Source organism: Bacillus rossius, chromosome 12 (assembly GCF_032445375.1).
Source record: "Bacillus rossius redtenbacheri isolate Brsri chromosome 12, Brsri_v3, whole genome shotgun sequence".
Classification (NCBI taxonomy): domain Eukaryota; kingdom Metazoa; phylum Arthropoda; class Insecta; order Phasmatodea; family Bacillidae; genus Bacillus; species Bacillus rossius.
In genome coordinates this window covers 28,839,680-28,867,548 of record NC_086339.1, presented here as the reverse complement: position 1 = coordinate 28,867,548, position 27,869 = coordinate 28,839,680, and the positions used below count along the sequence as shown (strand labels likewise).

Genomic DNA, 27,869 nt, shown 5'->3' with positions numbered 1-27,869 from the left:
CTTATCAATAGTGATTTAAGTTAACAGCGGGAAAAAATGAAATTTTACCAACCAAACTAAATACAGAAGAAATAAAAGCACATTCAGTAAAACACGCTACAAAGATTTTGAAGGGACTTAAACTTTTATTCAATTCTCTAACAGTTCTTTCCCTTTATGGTGTCAAATCTTACAATCATATATTTTCAGAAGTTATGAGAATCCCACAAAAAAGTCACAAATATCACACAAATAAGTACATAAATTCAAATGCATGAACCACATCATATTATCACACCATAAAAAAAAGTAGCATGTATCTGGTTTCTGAATAAGAAAAATGCTGTTTTGGAAAGCAGTAGATACTTGTACAAATTTGCACATGCTCAATAGCACGGCAAATGATTTTAATTGCATTATAGCCACCTTTTTTTCGTTCAACATCCACTTCAACAATATTTTAACCATTATGCATTTTTATTAACAACCCATTTAAAGACTGCGCAAAAATCTCTTTGACCCAGTGTTTCAATGAAAAAACTACCAAATAAATTAAACCAAAAAATAACTCTTGAAGCTGTTTTTGTTTTACTTAGTGTGCTTACTACAAGTGTGTTCCTTTGCCTGTGCTCATACAGAAGCAGTATTGCACAAGTCACCTTTCTCTTTACTAGCACATAAATCACTGTCTATATGATTCCTTCAAAATAGTATAATTTACTTAAAAATTACATTCCATATTCTATTATCAGGCCTGATGTGCCAATCCACAAACTTCAGGAACTAATGAATGAACACAAGAGGAAATAAATAAGACTGTGTATAAAAATATGAAATGGAAGTAAATAACACAGAACAGAGACCCACAGCAAGAAAAAAATGGAAAACATGATTATAATTTTACTGGTTGAATTTTTTTTTACTATTTAGCTGAACATTTTTAAAATGTTTTTCTTCGTACACTTTAAAATGATTGCATTCCTAAAGTAACCTCTGTGGTTAACAAGCATTAATACATTCATTAACATTACTTTACCCTTCAAAAAGACTATCAGCCAAAATCAGAAGTTTAAATATTTTAACTTGATTAGATGAAAAAAAAATTATCAACTGAAATTAATTTCACGATTACGTGTAAATAAAAGACAATCAATATGATTTGGTAAAAGTGCAATAAAACTGAATTCTAAATATAAAAAATTCTAAAGTAAGCCAAATAAAAGAAAAAAATAATATTATGCAAAACAAATAACAAAAAAAAAAGTTAAAAACCCTTCGAAACTCTCAGTAACCATTTTTTTAATAATATAAACAAGTAAGTGTTTCCCAAATAAGGTTGAGCTTATCTTAACACCTTCAATTTCACTGAACACACTTTTCAATAAACAGAACCTTCAGCATTTTTGAAGCACTTGAGTGCTTAAATATTACAAACTACAATTTTCCTGTTCTTTACACTAACACAGTCGTGCGTAGCTATACTTTGAGTTACCAATACGTGCACGTACGAGGAAAAAGGGAGGAGAAGAAGAAAAAATACAAAGTCTCAAGAACCCGACTTAACCTTTTGATAACCAGAACGGTTGTTTAATTTGTATTCATATTTTTTTTACAGCTTTAATTTAAAAAATGGACTCCCACATAGTTCAAAATTTTATCGCGTGTATGCCAGCACAATTAATTTGCCTTCACTTCTGGCCAGCAACACTTCCAAGGTTGGTGCCCGTCAGCAATGCAAGGTCGAAAAAAACTATTTACATTGCTATTGAACCTGTTTAACTCGAATTTATTGTATTAAATAATAAAAAAAAAAGTTTTACGTGCAAAATGCACATTTCTTTCCTAAAACACATCAATGGGGGCGAAAATCCATTTTTTGATAAAGGTACACCTTTAGGGGAAAAAAATTTTTTTTGCACATTGTAGCCGATATTCCATTCCTGTCAACACATACTCAACGGAGACACAGAAGTTAGACTTCTTGTTTAAAACACAAAGGAAGGAAACTCAGAGTGCACCGGGTCCAGTGGGTCGCGCCATCATTGGTGGGCGCACTGGATGCCGCCCGGGCCGCCCGAGTGCTCGTCGTCGCTGACGTACGCCTCCTGCCGGCCGGAGCCGCCGGCGCCGTGGTCGTTGGGGTCGTACTCGCTCATGTCCACGTCCTCGTGGTCCTCGGGCTTCACCAGGGCCGCCCTCGTGGGGAACAGCAGCTCCAGCTCCTGTGGGGCACGCCACGTCACGCGGGATGTCCGGCAGCGGGATGGAAAGGAATCTACACTTCCTAACGCTCCGATTCGTCTTTTCTGATACCCTTCCCACCAGGGGCGCAACAACAGGAAGGGGGCAAGGGTATTTTGCCCCCCCTCAGAAACCTTGAAGTGGGGGAAAACGGGGCAAAGAAAGTGCTGTGTGATCAATTTTTAGATAATAAAACTGCTTAAATAGCACCATTTTCCACCTTGAAGTACATATTTTCCCGGGGGAGGACCCCCGGGCCCCCCGCTTCAATAGGGGGGATTGATGATTCTTCATAAAAAGGTAAATTCCCCTTTGGAAATTAAGTTGTTGTGCCCCTGCTTCCCACTAATAAATGCAAAAGTGTGTTTGTTGGTTTGTCCTTTCATGCAACAACGGAGCAATGGATCTACATTATTTTTTTTTTTACCTAGAGATAGTTTGTGGGCTGAACAGTGACCTAAGCTACTTTTTATCCCAGAAAAATTCATGGTTCCTGCCTGATAGATCAGGAGCGTGTCAGAAAAAAGGCCTGTTTTTTCGTTGAGCATTTCATTTTAAAGGAGAGTAGGAGGCCGAAGGGGCTTACGAATTTTGCTGCTGCACTGTCGATACCTTCTGCATGCATCTCCATGGCAGGGCCATTGCATCGGTTGCTTTCAATTCCAGGTGGATTTTTAGATTGTTCAATGTTTCTACTCAATTTTGACTGTTCTGTTTTGATACTAAGTTTGTTAAGTGTTTTAATGCCTCGCAAACGTAAAATCAAGTCTTTCTAGGATGTAATCCCAAGCACAAGCAAAAAGACTTGCTCGATCGCTAGTGCATATTGAAGGTACTGAACTGAGAAGACACGATTAAGCCCAACATCAAGCTGCTTTAAGAGCCACGGACTCACCTTTGCCGAGTCTCAGCTGTGTAATGCTTGACAACACTATGCAGAAACATCCTAAAGTAATGTTCTATAATTTTTTTGTCAATTTAACACCACTCATGGGAGTGCTACATTGACCAAAAAAAAACTCATTTAGCAACACTAACAGTTTTTCAGCACCCAGCAAAAATTTTTCAAGTGCCACATGTATGAAACAGTAGTGGGTCATTATCATTAGCCAGGCACCATCTTAACTATTACATATTACGCTGTACTTTACGATCAGAACTACACGGATCCCAAATGAAGCAGAAGATCCTAACACACTGTCGTCTGCCACAGAACACTTTGAGACACTGTTTTGAGTAGGTTAGTAACCAACGAGGTATTATGAAACTGCGCAGGATGCCAACAGCATTTGCTAGGTGCGACTGATGTCAAAGTAAAGCCCGGTTAGCCAAACTCGGGGTAACTAAAACCAGGGCGATCCAAAATCGCAAATAAAATACACTTCATGAGTTATTGCTATTTTAGGTTGCCCTAAGATTAATTTAACAATGCAATGAGCAGTGGCGGCTGGTGCCTTTTGAAAATGGGGGTTCACAGCATTGGGCTCTTTATATAAAGAATCACCGAACCCCCCTCCCCCTTTTTTTTGAAGCGGGTGGTCCGGACGTGATCAAAAAGGCATACCGCAGAATAATATGTTGTGAAAGAAAACCTCTCCTTTACTTGATTAGTAGAGACATGCAGTTTTGGGGTTTATTTTATAGCAAAATTCGTTGTTATTTACCCTTAAAAGTGGTGTTATCATACATCAAAAGCGGTGTTATTTTTTAAATAGTTTTAGCACTATAAATTAAAAAAATTAAGCTAAGCATACCTTGAAATTTTGGACACATTCTTGCATTGTACAGTTGCACTAGCAGCAGTAATTTACAATCGAATTTACACATCACTTTTTACATACAGTAATTGAAAATATTTTAGTACCTAAACCAGCAAGAATAAATATGAAGTCTCTAAAATAGTGACATAAACACATGGAACAAAATCCTCAAACTTTAGCTCTCGAAAGCAAAAGTAGCCATGATACACAAATTAGCCTCACTTAAATTTGTCCTGCGGTCTGTTAAGACTGTGTTATATGAGGACAAAAATCGTTCACAGTCAACGTTTGCAGAAGGCATCCAGATGGCTTCAAGGCAGCTGGAAGCAAACAATGGCTGTGACAGCTTTACTACATTCAATGACTTCACTACGTCCACTGAATTGTCTGTTTCCATTTGTTTTGTAACAATGTCCTGAAGCTGACCAAAACCAGCTGTTAATTCTTCAGTGCTTATGGAGTAGAGACTATGGACAGTTTTCAGTTTCTGCACCATTTCTGGGTTTAATTTAGCAAGCAACAAACTTTCCTGACTAAAAATTTGAATTGCTTCAAATCTCTTTCTACTTGGGTCAGTTGTCATGAGAGAGTTCAGTTTGGAAAGGGCTTGTGTTGCTGTTCTTGTGATGGACACTTTAGCTTCAGCAGCTTTAGCGGGGGGCATGTTAGACAAAGCTCTACTGGTTGCCTCAAAATAAATGCCACGAGTGATGTTTTCAAATTTTTTTTTATACCTTGCAAGTCCCCATATAGTGAATGGGCAGTTGGATACAAAGAACCTTCAAGTTTCTGTATTAGCTCTACAAGGCTCTTGGCATGCTCTTTCACAAAGACAGCTTGACAAAGAATGAGAGAAATGTCATTTTCTGTGAGTGAACACAGAAACTCAACCCCTGAATTTTGTGTTGCCTTTAGTTCATCTGTTTTGCAGAAATCAACAATGTCATGTATGTAGTCTGCTACATAAAAAACGCTGTTGAACCAGGAATTCCATCTAGTAACAACAGGAAGTGGGAACAATGGACGTTTCTCTCCATGCTTTTCTTCAAGAAAGCTAGCATACAGGTGCCTTCTTTTCCTGGTGTTGTTGAACACATTTTTTATTTTGCTCATAGCATTGTTCAACTCAGGCAACTCTTTCACCCAGACATTGCCAACTAGATTTAACTTATGTGCCCAGCACTGGACATGCGTTAACTGGTCTCCAAGGATTACTTCGAGAGTACTAACAGCCTTGGTCATATAACGAGCAGCATCGGTTACTACTGAGAGCACATCACCATACTGTACATTGTACATTTTGAGTGAATCTAAAATTGCCCTCACACAGTTTGTGGCATTAGCAGCTTCAAGAAAGTGAACTCCTGCAACAAATATTTCTGGTTTATCCTGTTGAAGATTCAGAATTCTAAATAAAACAACAAATACACACCTACCCATTTTATCTGTTGTTTCGTCGCACAGTATGTCAATTTTTTTGTCCTTTAATGCAGTTTTGGCATCTTCAATTCTGCATTTGGCTATGTCCCCTACATATTTCTCACGGACTGTTCTCGCAAGTGGCATGTCTCCAGCACCTTCGATGTATTTGTTCAGCCATGCCCTGATATTAGGATCATCAAGCTTTTCAAGGGGTATATTTGCCTTTATAAAGGTCTCTGCTGTTTCCTTTATAAATTCCAACTTTTTGTCTTTTTGGACATTATTTTTTGCTGTCTGAAACGCTGAAGATATTGACGACTGGCGTTCAGACGCACTAGATGAGCCTTGCAATGAAGAGAGACGCTTCTTGTGTTTTTCACTGCCTACATGTTTTTCACATGAGTCTTTCCTATCCCAAGAGACGGTGACATTACAGTGACGACAAAAAAGTGTGGTTGAATCACTAGCATAAAGTCCGTGTTGAGAAAATTCAGAGGCTCGCTGTTTTGCAGTTACCGGCACTTTAGGCATTTTAATAGGCCTAATGTTTTAGCCGACCTTTAAATTGTACACCTTTAATTTATTTCACAGACGTTGAAAACTATCTGTAACAAAATTCGACCCGTTAAACTTTAACTTGCGCACAACAGAATGTTACGAATCGTCACCGTGTTTGCATTTTAAATTTGGTATTTGGTTAATAAAAATGGACGCAATGGACAAACAACGCTAAAGACTATATAAGAGAACAACGCTTCGAGAAACAACCTGCTGTAAACACCGTGATAATCGACTGTCCAGGCGAGCCGAATATCAAAATACAGCAAAACCCCTTATTTGCACTTTTCATGGGGACAAAGTAAAAAAGTGTAAAAAGCGGGAAAGTGTAAATAAAGGGAAAAGTAAGAAATACGTTAAAGTTAATTAAAATACAGTCGCATCCTGCCGCGTTCAGAACGGGCTACATTACACAGTAAAAATAAATAAAAAAGGGGCGCAAATTGATGAAAATTTACCGTCAATTGCGCGCCTTGCGCGGAGAAAGGTCATTGTACTCGATCATCTGTTGTTACAGTGCGGCCCAGTGCGGCGTCTGTTCTCTGAGCTGCGCATGCGCAGTATAACTCATTCAATGCTCCGCCCAGACTCGTGACCTTCCATCAGCAGCCAGCCAATAGAAGCGAGCCTAGCGGAAAAAAATATAAGCTCCACCTCCCGTGTACCAGTTTTGTCCAGTTCTAATACCAGTTTATTGGTATACGCACCCGCTTACTCGCTGCCGTGACATGTTCAAGTTTACGTTCATCTTGATGTCTTGATACCAATAATTAATAATTTACGATCCCCACAAATAAATGGTTAGTTTAAAAAATATGCGTCAACAGTATAATACTTCCGAAATTATATAATACGTATAAAACAGTTACCAAGATTCCACTCATTTTATCTTGTGAAGTTCATGTCTCGTACCAGTATTTCGGCTAAGTTGTGACATAAATACAGTATCAGCACTTACAATGTTACGATCAGCCACGTAATATTTCCGACATTTCCGACATTTCCGTTACGTTTCTATATTCGTGAGTTTACGTTTTTCCCTAGTACATTTTAGATTGTCTCCTGCTGTAATTACTCGGACTTTTACACGCCTAGGCTTAAATTGTTACATGTTTAGAAATAAAAGCAACTTTTCATGTTATAAAATACACTGTGTGGGTAGTTATCTTTGGTTTTTTGTTGTTTCACGTTTGTTACTGTATTTACAAATTGAATTGCCGTGTTCGAATGAGGAAAATGTTCTGACTGTTCGCCGAAAATTCAAGGATTTCGCGTTATTATCCAAAATGTGAGAAATTCGCGTTATTCTTAAAAATGTACTCAAATTCGCGTAAAAATTCGTTTTATCGCAATCGCGAAATATGCATGTCTCTATTGATTAGTAATCACATCACATACTTCCTTGGCTGCAACAGTTCTATTTACATGAACATCTTCCACTTTCTTTTTTTAGAATGCTATGCTGCTCTGGCACCGACATTTCAGTTCGCATTCTCACTTTATCCATATTCTCTCTTTCTTTCTCAAATGAAAGTCGAAAACTGTCAACATGTTTCTTGACTTTATCGGCATCGATGCTCCTTTTTTGTAGCTGATTAAACAAAATGTCTACGTGCGGCATTATATTGTGAAAAACTGTCAGCCAAAATAAAAACACTGGATCATTCAACATATGTCGAATAGCTCCCGACTGGTTGATTGTTGTTGACTGCTTGCATGACGACTCAATTTTGTTCATGCATTCAATCAGTTGTTTTCTGTACTTGTACACCGTGTTAACAGTACATAGGGCTCTTAAAATTCTATCTTGTAGAAGAAGCACGAGGAATTCTCCCGCCAACAACGCCATCAAGAACAGAGATTCTCTGTGTGAGTGGCTAAAGAAGTTAGTTATATCACTCAAATTGGAAAAGAATACACGGACTTGTTGGTTTTGGGCTTTTGGCTTGTAGATTGTGCCACAATTAAATTCAACTGATGCGCATAACAATGCACGTAATGTGCAATAATGGCCTGAACACCATTGTGATGCCCATTCATTACACTAGCTCCATCATAACTCTGAGATATCAATTTCTCGGGTTTGTCAACAATACTTTCCAAAACAATGCGAATACAATCTGCGATTGACGCAGCATCATGTCCTGGAGGATTTACAAATTGCGTAGAATCGTTATACTGCTTGCCCGTTAGGTAACACATAGCGAAAAACTATAACCAATTGGAATAAAGATGATATGTCTGTCGTTTCGTCTGCAATCACTGAAACAAAACTTGCACATGAAATTTATTTTTTGATGTATTCTTGGCAGACTTTAAGCATACAATCTAGCAAATCGTTTTGGATTTCTTTACAAGTCCCTTTGAAAACAGTGGCATTTGCAAGGTGGTCTTTCAAAGATTTGTCTAACTCTGCTGAAAAATTAACTAACCCTCTAAAAATTCCAGGATTAGCAGATTTTTTGTCTCGTCGTGACCTCGCAGTGCGAGTTCAAACGCCCCGCAAATGTTTATACAATCTATAATTTTAGACAAGACATAACGTTTTTTGTAACTTGCTCGTTATGTTGTTTAATGTTTAAACGGTAGGCACAATCAAGTTGTTGGCGAATGTCTAATTTCCCCAAAAGATGAAACTCCCGGACGGAATTCAAATGTGTTTCTGCACTCTCATGCTTCATTATTTTTTGACTTAAGTGAGACAAATCTGAGACGCCAAAACTTACAGAACTAGATTCATCACTTCGTTTCGCGAAGAGCAGGCAGGGAAAACAATAGAGCCGGTTGGTTTCTTCGCATCCACAGATCCACGAGGTTTTTCTCGTAAATGTCCTGCTTAAATTCTCTCCTGAACTCCCTATTTTTTGACTTAGTCACTTGCACTATAATAAGTTTAGGCATTGGCCTGCCTGCTTGTTTTATTTCGATTTTCCTTTCCAATGACAAATTAGAAACACCAGTGTTTTTATGTCCGAGACTGTTAACTTACTCAAGGCCATAACGAGTAACTTAACTTAGTAGTTAAAACAAACTTTTTAAACGTCGCACTAAACGCACTAAAGAAGAACAATAACACGTGACAAACACTGCCGTCATCATTCTCGAAGAGCGAGCCAAAATGGGAGAAACAGGACAAGAAATGTCGCGCCGCGCACAGGATAGTGTTGCGCACGACTGGACTGTGCTCCTAGGCTGGCTTATGGGGAGCTACCCCCACTACGTCGCTCCGAGCCGAGCGGCGCGCCGTCGCCCGCCTAGCCTCCATCGCACGTGCGATCCCAGCAAACAAAGCAGCGGCAAGCTGCGCTTACTCTATAGCGGCGGTTTTGGAAAATATTGCTAATGGTTATAATACCAAATGGGTTGCATTTATATATTATTCGATGTGTATGATATTTAAGTATTACAGTAGGCGCCTATTTAAATGAGGCGAGGGGGTTCACGTGCGAGTGTGCTCTAATGCAATAACCGCCACTGGCAATGAGTCAACTCTGTCAGATGTTCTTTTAATGAAGATGTGACTGGCCATTGCTGCTTGAAAACACTGAGAGGGATGCATGAAACACATATTACTGTATTTTGATGAACTAAAATCCCAAAAATTTAAGTTGAGAGTTTTGAATTTATATAACTGTTAAAACATTTCAGAATTACACACATTAGTATAACTAAAATCCACAACTTCGCAAATATACATAAATATGAAACACTCAAGCTAATTAAAATAATTATTTTAACAGGAACCTTATGTTTAGTCGTAAGTTTGCATGCACTATTTTCAGCATAGTAATAGTTTTCTTGAATAAAGTTACGCTACATCATTCTGAAATTAGATAAAGTAACAAATTTTCTACTGCAAAGAAATGCTGTCCAATTCACAGATGAAAGTATGTAGTTTATAACGGAAGGTTAACAAGAAAGTACAGGAAGCATCTAAAGCTAAATTCTACCATTAATTCACAACTGTTTATAAATCAACAAAACCACTTACCTTAAGTTTGATATCTTTAGCATTTTCAGGGAACTTGACGTCAAACTTAATGTACAAGTCTCCTTTTTCAAATGGGTTTCTATAGTGAGGCATTCCTTCCCCCTCTATGCCTTTCAGGTCACCTGCAAAAACAACCAATGTGGTGCACTAAAGGTTCACAGAAAAAAACTACAAACAATTATGACCATTTCTTACACAGCCAAACAAAAATGAAACTAAGTTATCTGTTCAGTTATTAGCAACATCACTACTGAAATATGTACATAAACATATTTCTCATGAACAAGTACATATTATTAAAATCTGGAGTCTACAATCTCTTGAAGACATAAATATTATCTAATAAAAATTCTAGGGGATTCGCTTTCCATAAGTTCTAAGTAAATTGTTGGTAAACAATTATTTTTTACATCATTGTTGAAATAGCACTTATATAACACTCGTGAATAATTATTGAAAAAATAAGTGAGAACAAAAAACAGATATGAGTATATTGTCTTAAATTTATAGAAAGTCATTAAATAATCATGATGAGACAAGCATGTTATTAAAAATTAAAAAAATTATGTAAATTAAATTTAAAAATGAGTAAACATGATTTGGCAAGAATAGTTTCAATATGAACCATGATACACAAGACACACTGAATTCAGTTGTTTTATCTCCTATCTCCATGCCATTTCTGCACAAGAACTTCTTCAGAAGCCAAAAAAATGAAGAATTTTAAATAAATCATATTGTCTTGATTATCACATACCACATATAATTGGTTCCAGCTATTTTAAAATGAAAATTTGAACAAAAATCTAGTAGGATTCCCATTTTATCTAGGACTAGCTGAATTACCTGTCATTGCCCGAGCTAAATCATCCTTGGGAGCTGATTTTAGGAAAACCTCAAGCTCAGTTGATGGCTACGTAATATAATGAACATCACTGCAAAGTTTCAAGACTGAAGGAAATATACTTGAAGAACAGGAAATTCTGATCTTTAAAGCCCTGCAATATCTTTGAGAACTTACTGTAGAAATACGTGAAAGTTTGAATTTTAACACCCCTGCAACCTCCCTTGGTAGTTGATTAAGATCTGAAGGTGAGTACGGAATTAAAATGTAAAATATATCCCCAAGTGACACAAAAGGCAACAAAAATGCAATATGTTCTCCAAATTTCAAATCTCTGGTTTAGACTGTGTGTTGTCTATCAGTCAGTCATGGTACTATTTTACAGGTATATAATATTACTTTAAAAACATACTCAACCCTTTTTCACCCCTTAGGTGTAAATTTCGCAAAATAATAAAATTTTTGTTGGTAGTGTTTGTACATTTATTAATGATACTTTATGTTTTCTTATTCTTGATTAGAATCTCAGATATAATTTATTATATTAAAACCATATTTATAACTTTTTCACCCATTAGGGGTCGAATTTCACAAAATGGTAAATTTGTGGTTAGTAGCTTTCGTACGCTTATTATATGTAGCCAATATCTATTCTTATGGTTGATTGAATTTGGAAATATAATTATCTTAAAAACTTTCATCACCTCTTTTACCCCTGTAGGAGGTGAATTTCAAAAAAATCATTTCTTAGTGCTCACCTACTCCTGTGCAATATTTCATGCTTCTACACCCACCGGTTTGTCAGTCAGTGTTGAGAATTTTATTATGTAGATCAATATAAAACTGTGTTAGGAAGTATGTGCATGGAAATATGTAAACACCATTGTAAAGAAAATACTTCAATAACACGCAATCCCATTGGTATCTCACAGGAATTAATGTGACAGTATCAAGCGGCAATCCAAATTTCTATTTTCCTCTTCTGTGGTATGTACAACAACGACGATAGTTATCAGCACACTATGTTATTCCGTCTCGGGTTTGGGCCATGGTTTTTGTTGTCAATTTATTTTAAGTTGATAAATAATATATTTTTGTTTGTGACATTTATCTACTAATAATATGGTGAAAAACTCATTTTTTCCCCCAAATTATTTTAACTTTTTGTTATTTGTAGTTTAAGGCCCTAATTAAAGTATAAGAGAAAACATTACCATTTATAAATTTATTTATGTATTCTTTTAACAAACCATGGAGAATTTTTTTTTATTCAAGTAAGATTTTTGAAGACAGTCCATCAATAAAAACATTCTACAGTTTCACTGTATCCTTAAATGTAAAGGGAAACTACCTTACTTTACACAAAGTACTATTACATGCTATGAACAGATTGCCAGAGCACAACACAGCCAGCCAAGGCTGAACAGAGAAGAACCTTTCGCTCTCACCTGGCTTAATGACTTTCCCACAAGGATGTTTGATCAACAGCTCACGGCCATCCAAATGCTTCAGCACCATCTCAAACCCGCACAGGGCTTCAGTGAGCGTGACTGTGTGAGACATGACGAGGTCATTTCCAGATCGCTTGTACTTCTCGTGAGGCTTCTGGTGCAGAACGATAACTACATCGCCCGGTTCAATGTCTGGCTAGAAGAGGGGGGGAAAAAACATAAAATACTTCTGTATCTACCTTTTACTTAAACCTATAACACAAGATAACTTCTATTAGGAACAAAATCAAAAATAAATAATACACGTACATTTACACTTTTCCATGTTCATACCATCCAATGACAACATTCAGTGTGCATACACAAGTTACGTACAAATACTCTTAACTATTTTAGGCCTTCCTCAGGACTTTTAAATAATAATTATGTTACAGCATTTTTTTATATTGTGATTTTTTTTTATACACAGGGTCATCGAGAATGATTGCCGGGATTCTAAGGTGGTGTTATAAAATAACTATTTGATGCGATATACAAACCTGGCATCTTAGAATAACCAGAAAAGTCTAAAGTTTTGTTTTAAGCTTAAAGCACTAGATATTGGCACCATTTTAGCTCTGGTGAGGTCTAGACAGTATTCAATCTCCTACGTCTTATTTGTTCATCGTTTCCCCATAAATATATATATTTTCATCTAATGAAATAAGTTTATCATGGAAATTGGCTAACTTTTAAGTATTTATTTTGTATACCAGTGCTTGAAGCTCTTAATAATAATAAAAAAATCACAAGAATATGAATTTATAACATTTTAGAATTTGGAAATTTCTAATTTATATAAATAACAATGTTGAGTACATTAAGTAAAAAATAGTGATGTAGCATGCAATAACTAGCATGATAAAACTAATTAAAAATTTTGAAATGTACTTCTTGGAATAGTATTTATATCACCACTTTAAACTCAAGAAAAATATAAAATTATCTTAAATATTTACATGCCTTAAAAGTTAAAGTTTTGCTAAACAAAATAATAAAGCAAATGAAAATGTGTAATATAGCAAATGAATACAAGTGGCACAATTAAATTTTCGTAATATATGGAATAAATTTAAATGATTGGAAAACGATGATTACCAATATTCAGAAATAAATTTTTTTAAGGTATGAATAAAAATTGTACATATGCCACAAATGGAATGAATTAGGGTTTAATGTCTTGACCTTCCAGGTGATTAGATATGATAGAATGAGAACAAAGAAATGAACGGGCAGGGTAAAAGGAATGCCCAAGACAACCCAGTGGATCTCAGCAACATCTTCCACATTTATCGAGAAATATTCTAATTTGACTCTGTTGGGAATCGAACCAAAAATACCTAGCTGGGTGACAAGTGATCTGACCACTCCACCACTATGTCCCCTGCCAAGAATGGACTTAACATCAACCAGTATCTAGTACTACCATACCGAAGTTTCTACAGGACAGCCTGGGATCATGCAACAAGAAAAATCCATGTAGACTTTTAATATAAAAAACTATAATCAGGTACATATACTTAATCATCCATAAAACAGTACCAAAATCATTTCTATGTTCAGTTACCACAAGTCTTGGTCACTTTTAATTAATACATTGCAGTACAATCAATTTAAGTACGCACATTTTTTTTTTAAGTCATCAAAATAGAAAATAAGTAAAAATATTTGGCTGCAAGGTAACCAATCTACATAGAAAAAGAATATGGTGACAATCAGGACATATTCCAAAGGATGTAGAAGACAAATACATTTATTAACTTTCTGTGGATGGAATTTCCAAAAGTATGGGTCGGCCTCTATTCAGGTTAATAAGGTAAAACCAAAAAAAACTTACAAAGCAAAGTCGAAATGGAATACATCACTAACCTGCTGGTCTCCTTCACCCCTGAAGAATATCTTTTGGCCTTCTCGCATGCCCTTGTCAACGTGGACCTCAAGTATCTTAGTTTCATTGATCACTTTCTTTCCATGACACTTTGGGCAGCGGTCCTTATCATGAATTACTTCACCTGAAAACAAACAATCAGCTTATTAACTCTTTTTCTGTGGAAAAATGAAATGCAAATTTCATTCAGAAAGTGTAGCAGTCAGCCGCGAGCAGTCGAAGGTTGCTGGAAAAAATAACACAAAATATGTAAACATGTGTTTCTATAGAGAAATAAAGCACTCAACTTGGGGTATCGATTTTACAAATGGCAGCACCAAATAAAAACTAGCTCCACCACAGACAAGTTTTTAATGTTCCCCTGCATGGTGGTACTTAGTTGCACAGCCTTCTCTTTTATTCATTTTTGGACATTTATTCAGAAATTACGCCCTAGTAGAGCGGGGCAAGACCCGGATGATCTGTTGGTCCACCGGGACATAGTTCCAGTGTATTCGATACCTAGCAGATAACGAAGCCGTTAATTATTTTGTGACGGCACAGGACTGAGGAGCAATGGGCAAAACAAAGTGAGCGTTTTCTTTCAGACACATTATGTAAACCGAAATAACACATCAAAGCTTGTCAAAACACCATATAACAACAAAATGCACCATCATTTAGCACTGAACTGTAACTAAAAACTTGAAGACAATCAGCAATATGATAATGAATTATTGGATATAATTTATTTAGCATGAATTTTGTACAATAATATATTGATCAAATGGCTTGGAAAAAATTAATATTATGTTGTTTGAGCTTGCATCTATTTCATTAGTAACATTTTTTTTTACATTAACGATGTACACATTTTTCGAACACAAAAAAAATTACCGATAAATTTTTCTGAGTAGTTCTGTTCTACATATACTTATTACAAATTGTTTTGTTGTCAAAGTAAACCAAAATACTGCGTCAGTCAAAAAGAGACTATTTTGGTGTTAAATAAGTACTGACAAACAGGGGCGCAACAACTAAATTTCCAAAGAGGGGGCAATATACCTTTTTACAAAGAATCATCGATCCCCCCCTATCGAAGCGGCGGGGGGGGGGGGGGGGGGGGGTGTCCGGGTGTCCTCCGCCAGGAAAATTTGTATTTCAAGGTGGAAAATGGCGCTATTTAAGCAGTTTTATTATCGAAAAATTGATTACACGGCACTTTCTTTGCCCCCGTTTGCCCCCACTTCAAGGTTTCCGAAGGGAGGGGGGGAGGGCAAAATACCCTTGCCCCCCCCCCCCCTGTTGTTGCACCCCTGCTGACAAATATTCAAGTTTCACATTGCTTGAATAATAAATACACTGTGCTCATGAATGAAGTCCACTTTATATATAAAATCAATAAAACCGAAAATGAAATTGACCTAAAATTAAAAACCATAAAATCCTGTCCCTAGTCCTGACGAAGTGTGGAAACAGCGGGCCGGACGCGAACACTCGAGCGAGCACTCACCTTCTCCCGCGCAGTCGCGACACTGCGACTGCATCTGCTGCGTCAGCCCTGGCCCGAGCTGGCGGAACGTGACCCGCATGCCGCTGCCCCTGCACGCCCGGCAGGCGTGGGGGGCCCCCGACTTGGAGCCCTTCCTGCGGCACAGAGCAGTTCCCCTGCACATCGCCGGCCGCAAGCACACGGCAAACCCCTAGGCCTGGCGATTCGTCGGGAGCTTCAAGAGGAGCTGCCACGTTACGTGGGGTACCAAACGAACCAAGCGTGCAATAGGTAGAGACCTGCAAAATTTGCGGTTTCCACGGCCTTCGGGATAGACTGCACATACCCCTGTACCCTCGGGCAAATAAACGCGAGTTCGTTGGCTGCCGACTTGTAAGCGGTCTCAGCTGGTTCTTCCGTGATTCGATCCTTCTTTGGTTGAGGGTTTTATAACCAGTTGAGATTCGTCCAGATGAACAGTAAGCCAATAGCAAAATTACCTAAGAGGTATACGTGTTTGTGTTCTAGCATATCACCGAATGAATCCGCGAATTTTGCAGGTCTCTAGTAATAGGCAATAAACAATTTACAACTCCCTGAATCAGGGTTTCTAAAAAATTACCCAGTGGACCAATTCCAGGACTATTTCAAAACCTTTTCAATTTTTTTTTTTTTTTTCGTAAATAATGTCCACACGCGACAAACTTAAAAATGAGGCGTCAAAATTCAAAATTAAATTAACAAAATGCTGCTGGAAATTAAAGTTTTCGTGACTTCCATCACCTGTTGCTTATTTGTGGACATTTTTGAGACTTGTCCAGGTTCCTTCCTTTTTCACTAATTTTGGGAGTTTTGTGACCTGTAATTACCCTGATGTTTACTTTATTTCCTTTAACATTTTTCTTTGAATCTTTTTCTACTAAGGATTTGTTGGTATTCTAGGATTTGAATAGCCCATCCCTAATATTAACCCGTTTAGTCACATTTTGTCAATTATTAAGATACTGTTTTAGCTGTTTATTTTAACCAAACATTTTTTTTATATATAATTTTATGTGATGAAATAAGTACTGAAAAATATTTAAGTTTCACTCTGGTTGAATAATATACTCAAAACCTGAGATAAAGTTGAACACAGCTTTAGCTTTGGATGTCATACCAATATGATTTACGTTTTTTGAATGTAAAATGTGCATCACTGATTGAACGTCTAATAAATAGAAAATGCAAATTAAATTTATATAGGAATGTAGTATATCAAAACAGAATTTAAAAGCCTGAAATTTTAAAATATTAATTTAAAATTTTTTTTCTGCATACTTTCAATTCTATTACAATCAAAATTAATTATTTAATTCCAAATTACGAACCAATATTATACTTTATAGCTAATCAATTTGAAGAACAAAGTATACAATCAGGTATTTATGCAGAGAAGTTATAAATTTAATAAGACCTAAAATCTTCAAGTACAACTAATAGTATTATCTACATGTTGGTGAAAAATAAAAACTTGGCATCCAATATAACTCGAAGGTATTAAAAGCGGACACCACGCTTAATATTATTTCTTGCTATGTGATAATTCTAATTAATTGAATTAGTTTTTTTTTACTAAAGGTTATATATACATAGAGATGGTGATTTATAGCATTTAAAATAATGACATTTAGCATTTTGAATTTGAAATTTAGCATTTTGTAGCATTTAAAAAACACAATTTAGCCAATTCTCTCATTTTACATTACTGAAGAAAAGTATATTTTTAAAAAAGAAACCGCTGCTTGCCGTTTTACCAATTTTTTTTCTTCAACCGACTTCTCGGTGAATCTTTTTTTTTTTGCAGTCTGATGTCCCTCAGATTTAATGTGCTTTTCAAGTAAATCTTTTTTTTTCCATTCCAGATGGCAATTACATAAATTAAAATTGCGCATTAAAATATTTGTATCACTTTCCTATAACATTTATGCGATTGCGAATGGAAATGACGTTTCGTCCCATTTTTACCACGAGAAATAACAGTATACAACACATTCACGAGTATGCACGTATTTGTAAACACGCAACATTCCACAGACTACACAAGAATGCGGCTTTCACGTGAGAAACAGCCAGAAAATGGGACTTACAATTGTTAGCGCAACGAAGCAGAGATGTCGCAATATGGTGGCCTAAAAACTTGTACTCTGCAGATGACGGACAATCTTCCAGCTAGCTAGTTGTTCTTTACAATCGCGAGGCACGGATGGCCATTCTACATTCAATATTTATGAACAATAGTAGTTGGGAATGACGTGACAATAAGATACTTGTGCTGAATACGCCATAAAATGATGGTTTCTTTTGATACTGAACTGAAACAAAATACAATTGGTAAATAAATTGTGTAGAGTGAAGACGAATCTAAGTTTTTTACCTTGATTTCGCATTTATCTCGGAATAGTCTAGATTTAGCATTTTATAGCGGAAAAAATATAATTTAGCATATTTTAGCATCTATTTAGAAAAAATTAAAAATCACCATCCCTAGTTATACAATAAATGCTATCATAATTCAGATTGTTAACTTGTAAACCAGATCTGGACAGCTGAAATATCTTGCTGACAAACATTATTTTCCAATTATAATTTTTTCAAAAGCATCTTTCCTTGATCAATTCTTGATTGCAGATGGAATATCATTATTTAAATATTACAGAGTAGTGGTGATAAATACCATGAAAGTGCATTTGCAAATTTGACTTAAAAGTATCTATTTGTAAGATAATTAAAACACACACACACATATATATATACACACACATATATATACACACACATATATATATATACACACACACATACACACACACCACGTATTGCTTGACCAGGCCTAAAATTGATAATTTTTTAATCGTAAGATTGTTTTGGAAAGTATCAAAAGATTTGCTCAATAAATAGAATATTTAAATTATATTTGGTACACAAATCATATTATATATGGTATAATACATGTGTGTGTTAAATATGATCTTCCTGATTGAAAACGTAGGGGTTTTTCAGAAATATTATTTTTTAGGAATAAAATTCATGTGCTTATAAATTTTTTTTTCTCGAAAAATTCTTAAATTGTACTTCAGAACAGAGATATTGGTCAATAGTTTGTGACTAAATTTTAACTGTCAATAAATTAATTACCATAGTTTTAAATAACCTGCTCCATTTATGTTTACACAAAGCTTATGTGTTTGCCTGCAAATATAGGCATTAATCAAAATTGAATAAATTTTAAGACAAACCTATTTTCTGAGAGTAGCCCAATGGGTGGACTTGATTCAAAACCATATCCTAGTCCGTGACCAGTGATTAATTTAAAAATAAGCACAGTAAGTAGAAATTATTTGATTTAAACCACTCCCAAAAGTTGTGACTTCGTTTAGATCTACAAGATTTCAAATGTTCTTACCATTTAATTTTATAATTTTAATGTTTTTTTTGATAAGCTGCAGATGTATGATCAAAACTGTTGGTAAAACTTTGTGAAATAAATTGGTACATTTAGAAAGCATCAAAATGATGATAGGGTTACAAGAACACATTCCATACTTTGAAGTACTGGATGTTTAATTTACCCCACTTGGTTAAGTTTTAATTATAAACAAACTGGAATAGTAATATTTGAGCAGCTCAATCAGACATTATATTAAATACCTGTAACTAATTGTAACAATGGTGGGTAAAAAAATTCTCAATACAAAAAAAAAAATATATTTTTTTTAGCACTTTTAAATATTATTTATGATTTAAAACTAGAGTAATAAAAAAAACATTTGCTACCGATGAAGATAATTGGGTTTACCAAAGCAACCACTAATTGCATTAATTCAAACTATCTTACACAGAGGGCCCCAAATAGCACTGCACATACTCAATCCATAACTCCATAGCAGAAAGATAATTTATAGGCAAGCACCCTGCTGCAAAAGACTTGTTTTTATTTTCCCCCTTAGTAATGTTTTGTTAAATACAAGTTGATTAAATAATTATCATTCATTCAAAAATAAGTAAATACAAAGTATATTCTACTATAAAAACTTGATTAAATGATTATTAGTCATTTAAAAATAAGTAAAACAAACTCAAAGCTAAATAAACTAAAATTATATATTGCTTACCCATTACAAGTGGCACATATCACATTTTTACTGAGTTGTAATCGGGTAGATTTTCCATTATATAAATCTTCTAAAGAAACCCTGCAATAAAATACTACATACAGTGCACATTCATTAACATTATAAACAAAAAAAAAATCACTTCAAAAATTACATTGCTGTAGGTATTACAGAATAATGACCCTTTTATTATTAAATTCAGAAGTCACTATTAAATTTTCTTGGCTGTAAATTTAGTAAAAAAAATAAGACAGAGGTCAATATATACAAATCAGAAACATCAAAGTCTACTTTAAAATGTAAATGGCCTGATATTTTTCAAAATATTTGTCTCTGGTAAATAAACTTCTTAAGCAATATCAACTCATATTAAAAATTTGAGCATAAGTATATCTTATCCTCAAAATGCAAATATATAATTTAATATCAAATGTGTCCAAGCCGATAAATATAGTTAAGCAACGCAAAAAGAAAGAATAAAAAAAGGTGTTTCTTAACTGTATTTAACTAAACAATAAGCAGGCCTTCTAGTTACTTAACTTTCTCTATACATCAGGAATTATGAACTTCAACTTCTGAGAAAAAATATTATTCCACATCCACATGCACTTCATTATTTTTGAACAGCTGGCTGCCTTGGAATAACGTTTAACCACCCCTTAGTGCCAAAACTAAAAAACATATCCAAGTTTTTGCCTCGATACTGATGTGGTACATGATGCTCGCTGTTTAAATTTAGTACGCTGAGAGATCACAGACATAATAAAAATTTTGTCATATAAAAATGAATTATGATGGTGAGTTGAGAATGAGGGAAAAACATTTCCCCAAGACTTTAAATACTTCATTAGAGTCTTTGTTGTGTCCAGTATCTTTCGAAATACTAAATTAAAACAGCAAACATCGTGTACCCCGGGACCAATGTGTACACGATCATTCTGTCAGGATCAAGGGACAGACTTGGATACATGATTTGTAACAATTACAGTTCAAAGAAGGGGGAGGGGGGGGGGAGATCAAAACACTTACTTGAGAGGGTGCACTGTGTCTTCCCCACGATGCCTGCGGTTCCTCACGCCACCGCCACTCAAACCCCCCATCCCGAACAACCCCCCGCCAAAGAGCTGCGAGAAAAAGTCATCTGTGCCGAAGCCCGGTCCGTCGTGACCGCCTTCCTTCAACGCTTTGAGTCCGTGTCTGTCGTACGTGGCGCGCTTCTTCGGGTCGGACAACACTTCGTACGCGAACGAGATCTCCTTGAACTTGTCTCCAGCTGCAGGGTTCTTGTCGGGGTGGAACTCTTTGGCCAGTTTGTGGTATGCCTGTCAACAAGGAAAAAAAAAAAAATTAAAATTAAATACTAAAAAAATATATAATAGAACACCAAAAAAATCAGCACATTCTACCAGACCCTTTTAAATTTCAATATATATTTTTTTATAATTGACCTGCATGAAGTAAATGAAGAATAAATTATTCTACTGAGTGGTTTTTTTTTTTTAGAAAGCTCCAATTGGTCTAATTTTAAAACTTTTTCAATAGGTTTTCATATAATGTACAACTCAATAGAGATTGCTTCACCAAATAAATATAATGGAAAATTCCAAATTTAGTTTTCTCAAAAACTGACAATTTTAAACTTTTTTTTTTAAATGACCAAAAACTGGTTGCATCATCCTTATTTTACTTATTAAAAATCATTTTAGGAATATATTTGGTTCACGAGATATGAGGCATAAACCTGCGGTACCTATTCAATAACAGCAGGTATTTAATAGTAACAATTTTTGTTCATTTATTTCATTTCAATTGTTACATGTCTACCAACAGCCAAGAGCCAATATGGTAGACCAATCTAAAGTTCGAAAATTAATGTTTTAAGAACGGGCATACCAAGTAATTGATGAGAATCTGCACAATTTGCAGAAGGGTAATACTGTCAGTACAGAGAAAGAGGTTAGTGTGTCGGCTGGTGCAGTGTTGACAGGCGTGTGTAAACATTGGCGGACAATGTACTGCAAGGGTTAAAAGTAGGTAGAGGCACAGAACCAGAGTAAAGAAGTTACAAAGGGGCTGTGTCCAAAAGGGGAATAAAAAAAAATATTAGTAAATTTTGCAGGTACCTAATGTAAACAACCGTTGTAACAACTCAGGGCACAGTGAAAGGGACCGAGTCAGTTGTATTGTGATCAAAGATTATTTTTCTTTGGAAAGGTACACAGAGATGATATAACAGGTTTTTCAGGTTAAATTTTGAAATAATTATGTAAAAAGTGTTGATATTGTTTGTGTTAGACAACTAGTGTTTTTTTTTGTATTTACAATATGGAGTCCAAATATAGTAAGCTAGTTGTGTGGGCATTCAAGATATGCCCACGGAAGGTAACCTAACTTTATTGCAAACAATGAGAACGAAATATTGTTGTACTGTGTAAGATGTTCTTATTTGTAGTAAGCTTGCTAAATTGAATTTTTATATTTTAGTAGTTAGCCGAGGCAGACTAGCTTCCTAAAGGGACTGTAAATGAGTGACCCTACTTTCAGCAAGCTCAGGATTTAGGTTAATTGGCATGGTAGCCAAAAAAATACCATGTTGATTAAGGAAGAAGCGTGGAGAAAATTATGTATAATAACTGTATTGAAGTGATTTATATTAAGGAATAGGTACTAGTATAAATAATTGTTTAATTGACGTTTATGTTCCGAAGGTATTTAAAAAGAGAAGTAAATGCATCAGTTAAAAACAGATTCAAGAAGTCATTGAAGCTGTGCAATGTATTTAAATTTGTGTTGACGTAAAAGTCGCAAGTTTGAGTAAAAAGTAAGAGTTAAAGTGTTTGTACAAATGTTAAAGTTTTTAAATTTTGTTTGCCACAGCAGTTGTTTTTGGGATTACAGCAGAGTTTTATGGAGATTTCAACCAGTAGTTGTCGGATACGGAAAAGTGCAGAGGTGTTATCGAAGTTTAGCAAGTGCATAATTAAAAGTATGGAGAGATTGGCCAAGTCATGGTTAAAGAGTTGTATCCTGCTAGGAGCAGAGGTTCTGTTGTTGTTGTTGTAGTTGTTGTTGATGAGGTAGTTGGGCAACAAATGGTTGTTTCCAACAGTGTGACCGACGTTTTTTTGCAAGGGTGTTTTGATCCCTTCTCCGTGGCTATTATCCCCTCATGATGTTGAAATTCTTGGAGTTGATGCTGCAAGCTTTTCAGGAGGCCAGTGATGGAATAAGCTGTGTCATGCATTGATGAAATGAAGATGGTATAATTCGATATTGGCACATTTGGAAAAAGATGGTGCAATCATTTTCTTTTAGTTGAAATTGGAAATAGGAATTGACGTTTAAAATTTTTATGGAACCCATGACATTTTACGGTTACATATTAAAGTTTGTTTGAGTGTAATACTGTGTGCATTTAGATTCTTATACCTAAAGTTTTTTTTTTTTGCATTTGAAATGTAAATGTTTTGTTTTCACTTTTTATTATAACTTTTGAATTAAATAATGTGTTCAGCATCGCAAGACTTCTGTGATTCCCAACTTTGCAGTGTTCTTATGACATAATATTTTTCAGTAATGCAATAGTATCAGCTGCTCATATGGTCCAAGTTCATAGTGACTAAGTTTTTCATACTTGTATTTTATCATTCTTAAAATTCTTGTAGGCTAAGTAATTGTGATGGTTAATTATTTCATCCAGAAAATCCTTTTAACTATGTTTTTATGGGTTATAATTTTGTTTGGTAGATTATTATTTGTGTGAATTTTATTTTTCAAGAATTTAATTTAATTTTGGAGTTATGTGGAAGCTATAGTAATGTTTCTAGAACATCGTGTATTGTGTCAGTAAACGGAAGTACAAAAGTCAGTTGCCCGCAATGGCAGAGCCAATTTTTTATTTAGACATTTTTTCAGTATCGAGATATTCTTGTCCATTCTGTATGAAATTTATATGATCAGAAAAAGCCCCACAGGAGATGGGAAAATTCCCACGTTATTGCCTTTTTCAATCAGAAAATATTTTGTGATTTTTCATTTTGTTTTTGCAGGAAAAGCCTCCTTGTGAGGATTGAGAAATTTGTATACTGTTAAGTCCTGTACAGAGCGGTGTTGTGATTGGTCGGTGAGATCACGCACCTGTCTCTTCCCTAAATGGTGGACGCAGCTGCGTAGCCTTGAGAATTTAATAACTTGGTTTTGTGTAAAAGTTGGGAACAGTGTTGTATTGTAAAGATGGCGGCCATTGTGAGTTGTAGATTTTCATGAAGTATTAAAGATACGGAAAAAAATTAACTTGTGTCCCAGAGATTTAATTTTTCAACATGGCCCATTTATGTTTTTACGTAATTTGAAAAGTAGGTAAATATTTACTTGGGCGGTATTTCCGAAAAAAAAATGTTAAAAATCCGAAAATACCTTTATTTTATGCTCTTCAACTTCCTCTTTTCATTAAAATCGGCGGAGATTAGAAATTCCAAATACTTTAGGAGATATCAAATTTTTAAATTTCTTCATATGTAGTTGAGCGGTATTTGCGAAAAAAAAATGTTAAAAATCCGAAAATACCTTTATTATATGCTCTTCAAATTCCTCTTTTCATTGAAAACGGCGGAGATTAGAAATTCCAAATACTTTAGGAGATATCTAATTTTTAAATTTCAGCACAAAACCAGCGCATTCCTGTGGCGTGCGTGCACCATTGTTTCTTGTTTACGTACGAGTATCTATTTTTTTATTGGATAATGATGTCACGTGATTGTTCGTGATAGGCCAGAATTCAAATGAACTAATACGTGATTATTTAGTTCAATTATTGTTTAAAACAGTGTTTAATTACCGCCTCCAACTTAGGTGAGTTTTTAACGTTTCTAATTTTAAAGTCTTATTTGTTATTTTGATATTGTTGCGCAAGTAATAAGTAACAAAAAAATTTACGTGAGTTGTTACTGTACATCCTTTGTTACGGGTTTGTTAGGTAAGGTCAGTTACATTATAAATAATTTAAAACTAAAGAATAATTAAAATTAACTCACATAATTTTTAATATCACCTTAGTTTGAAAGTATTTATAATGTAACTGACCTGACCTAATCGACCATTTTAGTTTACTGTTCACCCTCTGTCCGGGTTTGTTTGGTAAGGTCAGTTACATTATAAATATTTTAAAACTAAACAGCCATTAAAATTAATTCACAAAATAATTTTTAATGTCGGCTTAGTTTGAAAGTATTAATAATGTAACTGACCTGACCTAATCAACCATTTTATTAATTACGCATTCACGATTCACGTATTTACGAACACACGGCAAAATAACAAAAATGGCGCCACTCGAATGGTTCCACAGGTCTTGTATTGCAAAATTAAAAAATTCGATATCTCCTAAAGTATTTGGAATTTCTTATCTCCGCCGCTTTTAATGAAAAGAGGAAGTTGAAGAGCATATGATAAAGGTATTTTCGGATTTTTAACATTTATTTTCGGAAATACCGCTCAACTACATATGATGAAATTTAAAAATTCGATATCTCCTAAAGTATTTGGAATTTCTTACCTCCGCCACTTTTAATGAAAAGAGGAAGTTGAAGAGCATAAAATAAAGGTATTTTCGGATTTTTAACATTTTTTTCCGGAAATACCGCCCAAGTAAATATTTACCGAAAAGTATTTTTCAAACTGAAAAAAATTCTTCAAAGAAAATGGCCTTAAAATAAAACCATGAAATCTTGTTTCCAGTTATGGTTCATATCAATGTTTGCCTCAAATTTTTTTTTAAACAAACTTTTAAATTTCAGAACTGTGTTAAAGGTAAGAACATCTAAAAGCCTAATTTTTTTACAAAATACAAATATTGATGAATTTTTAAAATTTATTTATAAGTTTTGTTAATACCTTATAGAGTGAAACTTAAGGGTAATACAAACACTAATGTATCTGCAATCTTACAAACATAATGCAGTTACTGTAATTTACAATATAAAAAATTATAAGATTTACAAACCTACATAGAAAATTATGATTTTTTTTAAAATTCTACACCTTATTTTTTCTACCCCTTGCAGCAATTGGTCCTTTAATCAAAAATTGTTTCTGACAAAAGTTTTAGATAAAAATTAAATAAGTTTTACAAAATATCCGAATGAATTTGATGTGCTTATGAAGAGAGTTGTGATTTTTTTTGTCCCCCGACCTTTGTTTATTCTACCCCTTGCACCAAGCTGAATGTTACACCGTTGTCTAGTTTATTTTTTATTGACAAGTCTGATCAAAATACACACATTTACCACAAAGGGGGACTCGTGGTAAAAAAAGGTGCCATATCCCCCAATTCTGAAGGTTGTGTGGTGTAACCAAGGGTCACCTTAAACGTTTGCTCCAAGCCGAATGTTGCACCGTTGTCTAGTTTATTTTTATAAATCAAAATTATGCTTCTTGTTTTCAAATTCGAATCTCAGTTTCGAAACTTACTTATCCTAATTAAACATTATGTTTTTATTTAATTTTGAAGAACGTCTTGCAAACCATTTTATTAACACGTATAAGTTCATGAACATGTATATTTAAATTTTTCCCGTTTTATATGCATTAATTTAAGGAATTCACTTAGGCTGTTGTTGCACGAAGGAATTTCTGTGTTTTTAAGGTGTGTACAGTAATAATGGTACGATCCGGTAATTTTTCAAATTCGAATCTAACTCATCCTCAGCGGGGAAGATGCAACATAATGTGACTAGGTCTTTTTTGCAATACAAAAATTGACTGTAAATTAATTTTGTTTATTCCCCAAAATATGATTCCATAGCTAATAAAATAAACCATTTTTAAACACTGGATGGAAATGATTGATGACAGGGCTTATAACATAAAGCATGAATTATTTAATTAGTGAACTATATGTGTTACATGATCTTTCCAATTTAGTTTGTTAGATAATTTTGTATGTTAGATAATTAATGAAATAAAGAAAAAAAATATTGTTAATAGCCTCATTACTGTATCTACAAATATATAACTAAATTTAACGCACAGTAGAATACATTGGTAGAAATAAGCAAATTATATGTATGAATTATGATGTAATTTCAGTCATCATCATGTTGATCTAAGAAACTATGACGTGTAAAAGTTAAGGTTACGACCTTGTATAATTTTATAATAAGTTCAAGCTATTTAATTCGTACACCATTAAAAATCGTAAATTTCAAATATTTCCAGCTTTTGTAGAGTATTAATTTGAGGAAAACCATAAAATTTAAAATGGCAAAGTAGTTCGCGAAATATATATCTAATTTATATACAAGACATTCTAACGAAACCACATGACTTGCCTTCTTGATTTCACCATCTGATGCAGTTCTTCCCACACCTAAAATTTCATATAATTTTGAGTCTGCCATTAGATAAACTTACAGGAACTTTTAAGAACAACTCAAATGACACACAATAAAATCGCGAAAGTCTTTGTACAATCAAGCAGGAGGTTATGACCAAAGAGAACATAACGGAGTAGTACCGTTTAATACAAAATAAAAGTAAAAAATTAGAAGAAAAATTGCTATATATATAGGGAGAGCAGTTAAATTGTATTGTAAGCAAAACTTTATAACAATACTACATGGGAAAGAAAGAGGATGAATGGAAAAGTAGTATGTATTTAATATTAATTGATGTAAAATTGCCATCACCCGCAGTCCTGTCTCCAAACCTCGGGATGACGACAGTGTGGGGGATGCGAATTTGCGCGAAGAGAGCAAGGCTAGTCTACAGAGCTAAACACAAGAGAGGGATGGGTCAACAGCATCGTGTGGTACACTGAGTTTGAGGCTGCGGTAGTTTGGGACCTATAATAAATATTATTGTGGCACTCCCCTGCTTGGCTTCATATGCTGATGCCTAACTAGCATTGACAGGCGAAAACACTACAATAAATTAAAACTGTTTGGTCAATAAACTTTAATCTCACTGGTTTGTCGGGATGCTACTAAATCCGCGTTGGCACATCACAAACTATAAAACAATGTATTGTAAACACTTGTGACCTGCTTATGAAGCAGTCTCTTTAACCACATGT

General features: G+C 34.8%; 1 protein-coding gene across 1 annotated transcript; it reads right to left on the bottom strand.

Moving 5' to 3' along the window:
* Positions 1 to 105: 105 nt before the first annotated feature.
* LOC134537770 (dnaJ homolog subfamily A member 2-like) lies at positions 106 to 27,298 on the bottom strand. The gene is made up of 8 exons (XM_063378549.1): positions 27,127 to 27,298; positions 20,828 to 21,120; positions 19,799 to 19,879; positions 15,666 to 15,799; positions 14,155 to 14,297; positions 12,244 to 12,442; positions 9,952 to 10,073; positions 106 to 2,201 (listed from the first exon to the last, which is right to left on the bottom strand). Exons 1-8 carry the CDS (start codon positions 27,193 to 27,195, stop codon positions 2,019 to 2,021), a joined length of 1,224 nt encoding a protein of 407 aa, XP_063234619.1. The 5' UTR covers positions 27,196 to 27,298; the 3' UTR covers positions 106 to 2,018.
* Between the last annotated feature and the right edge of the window lie 571 nt (positions 27,299 to 27,869).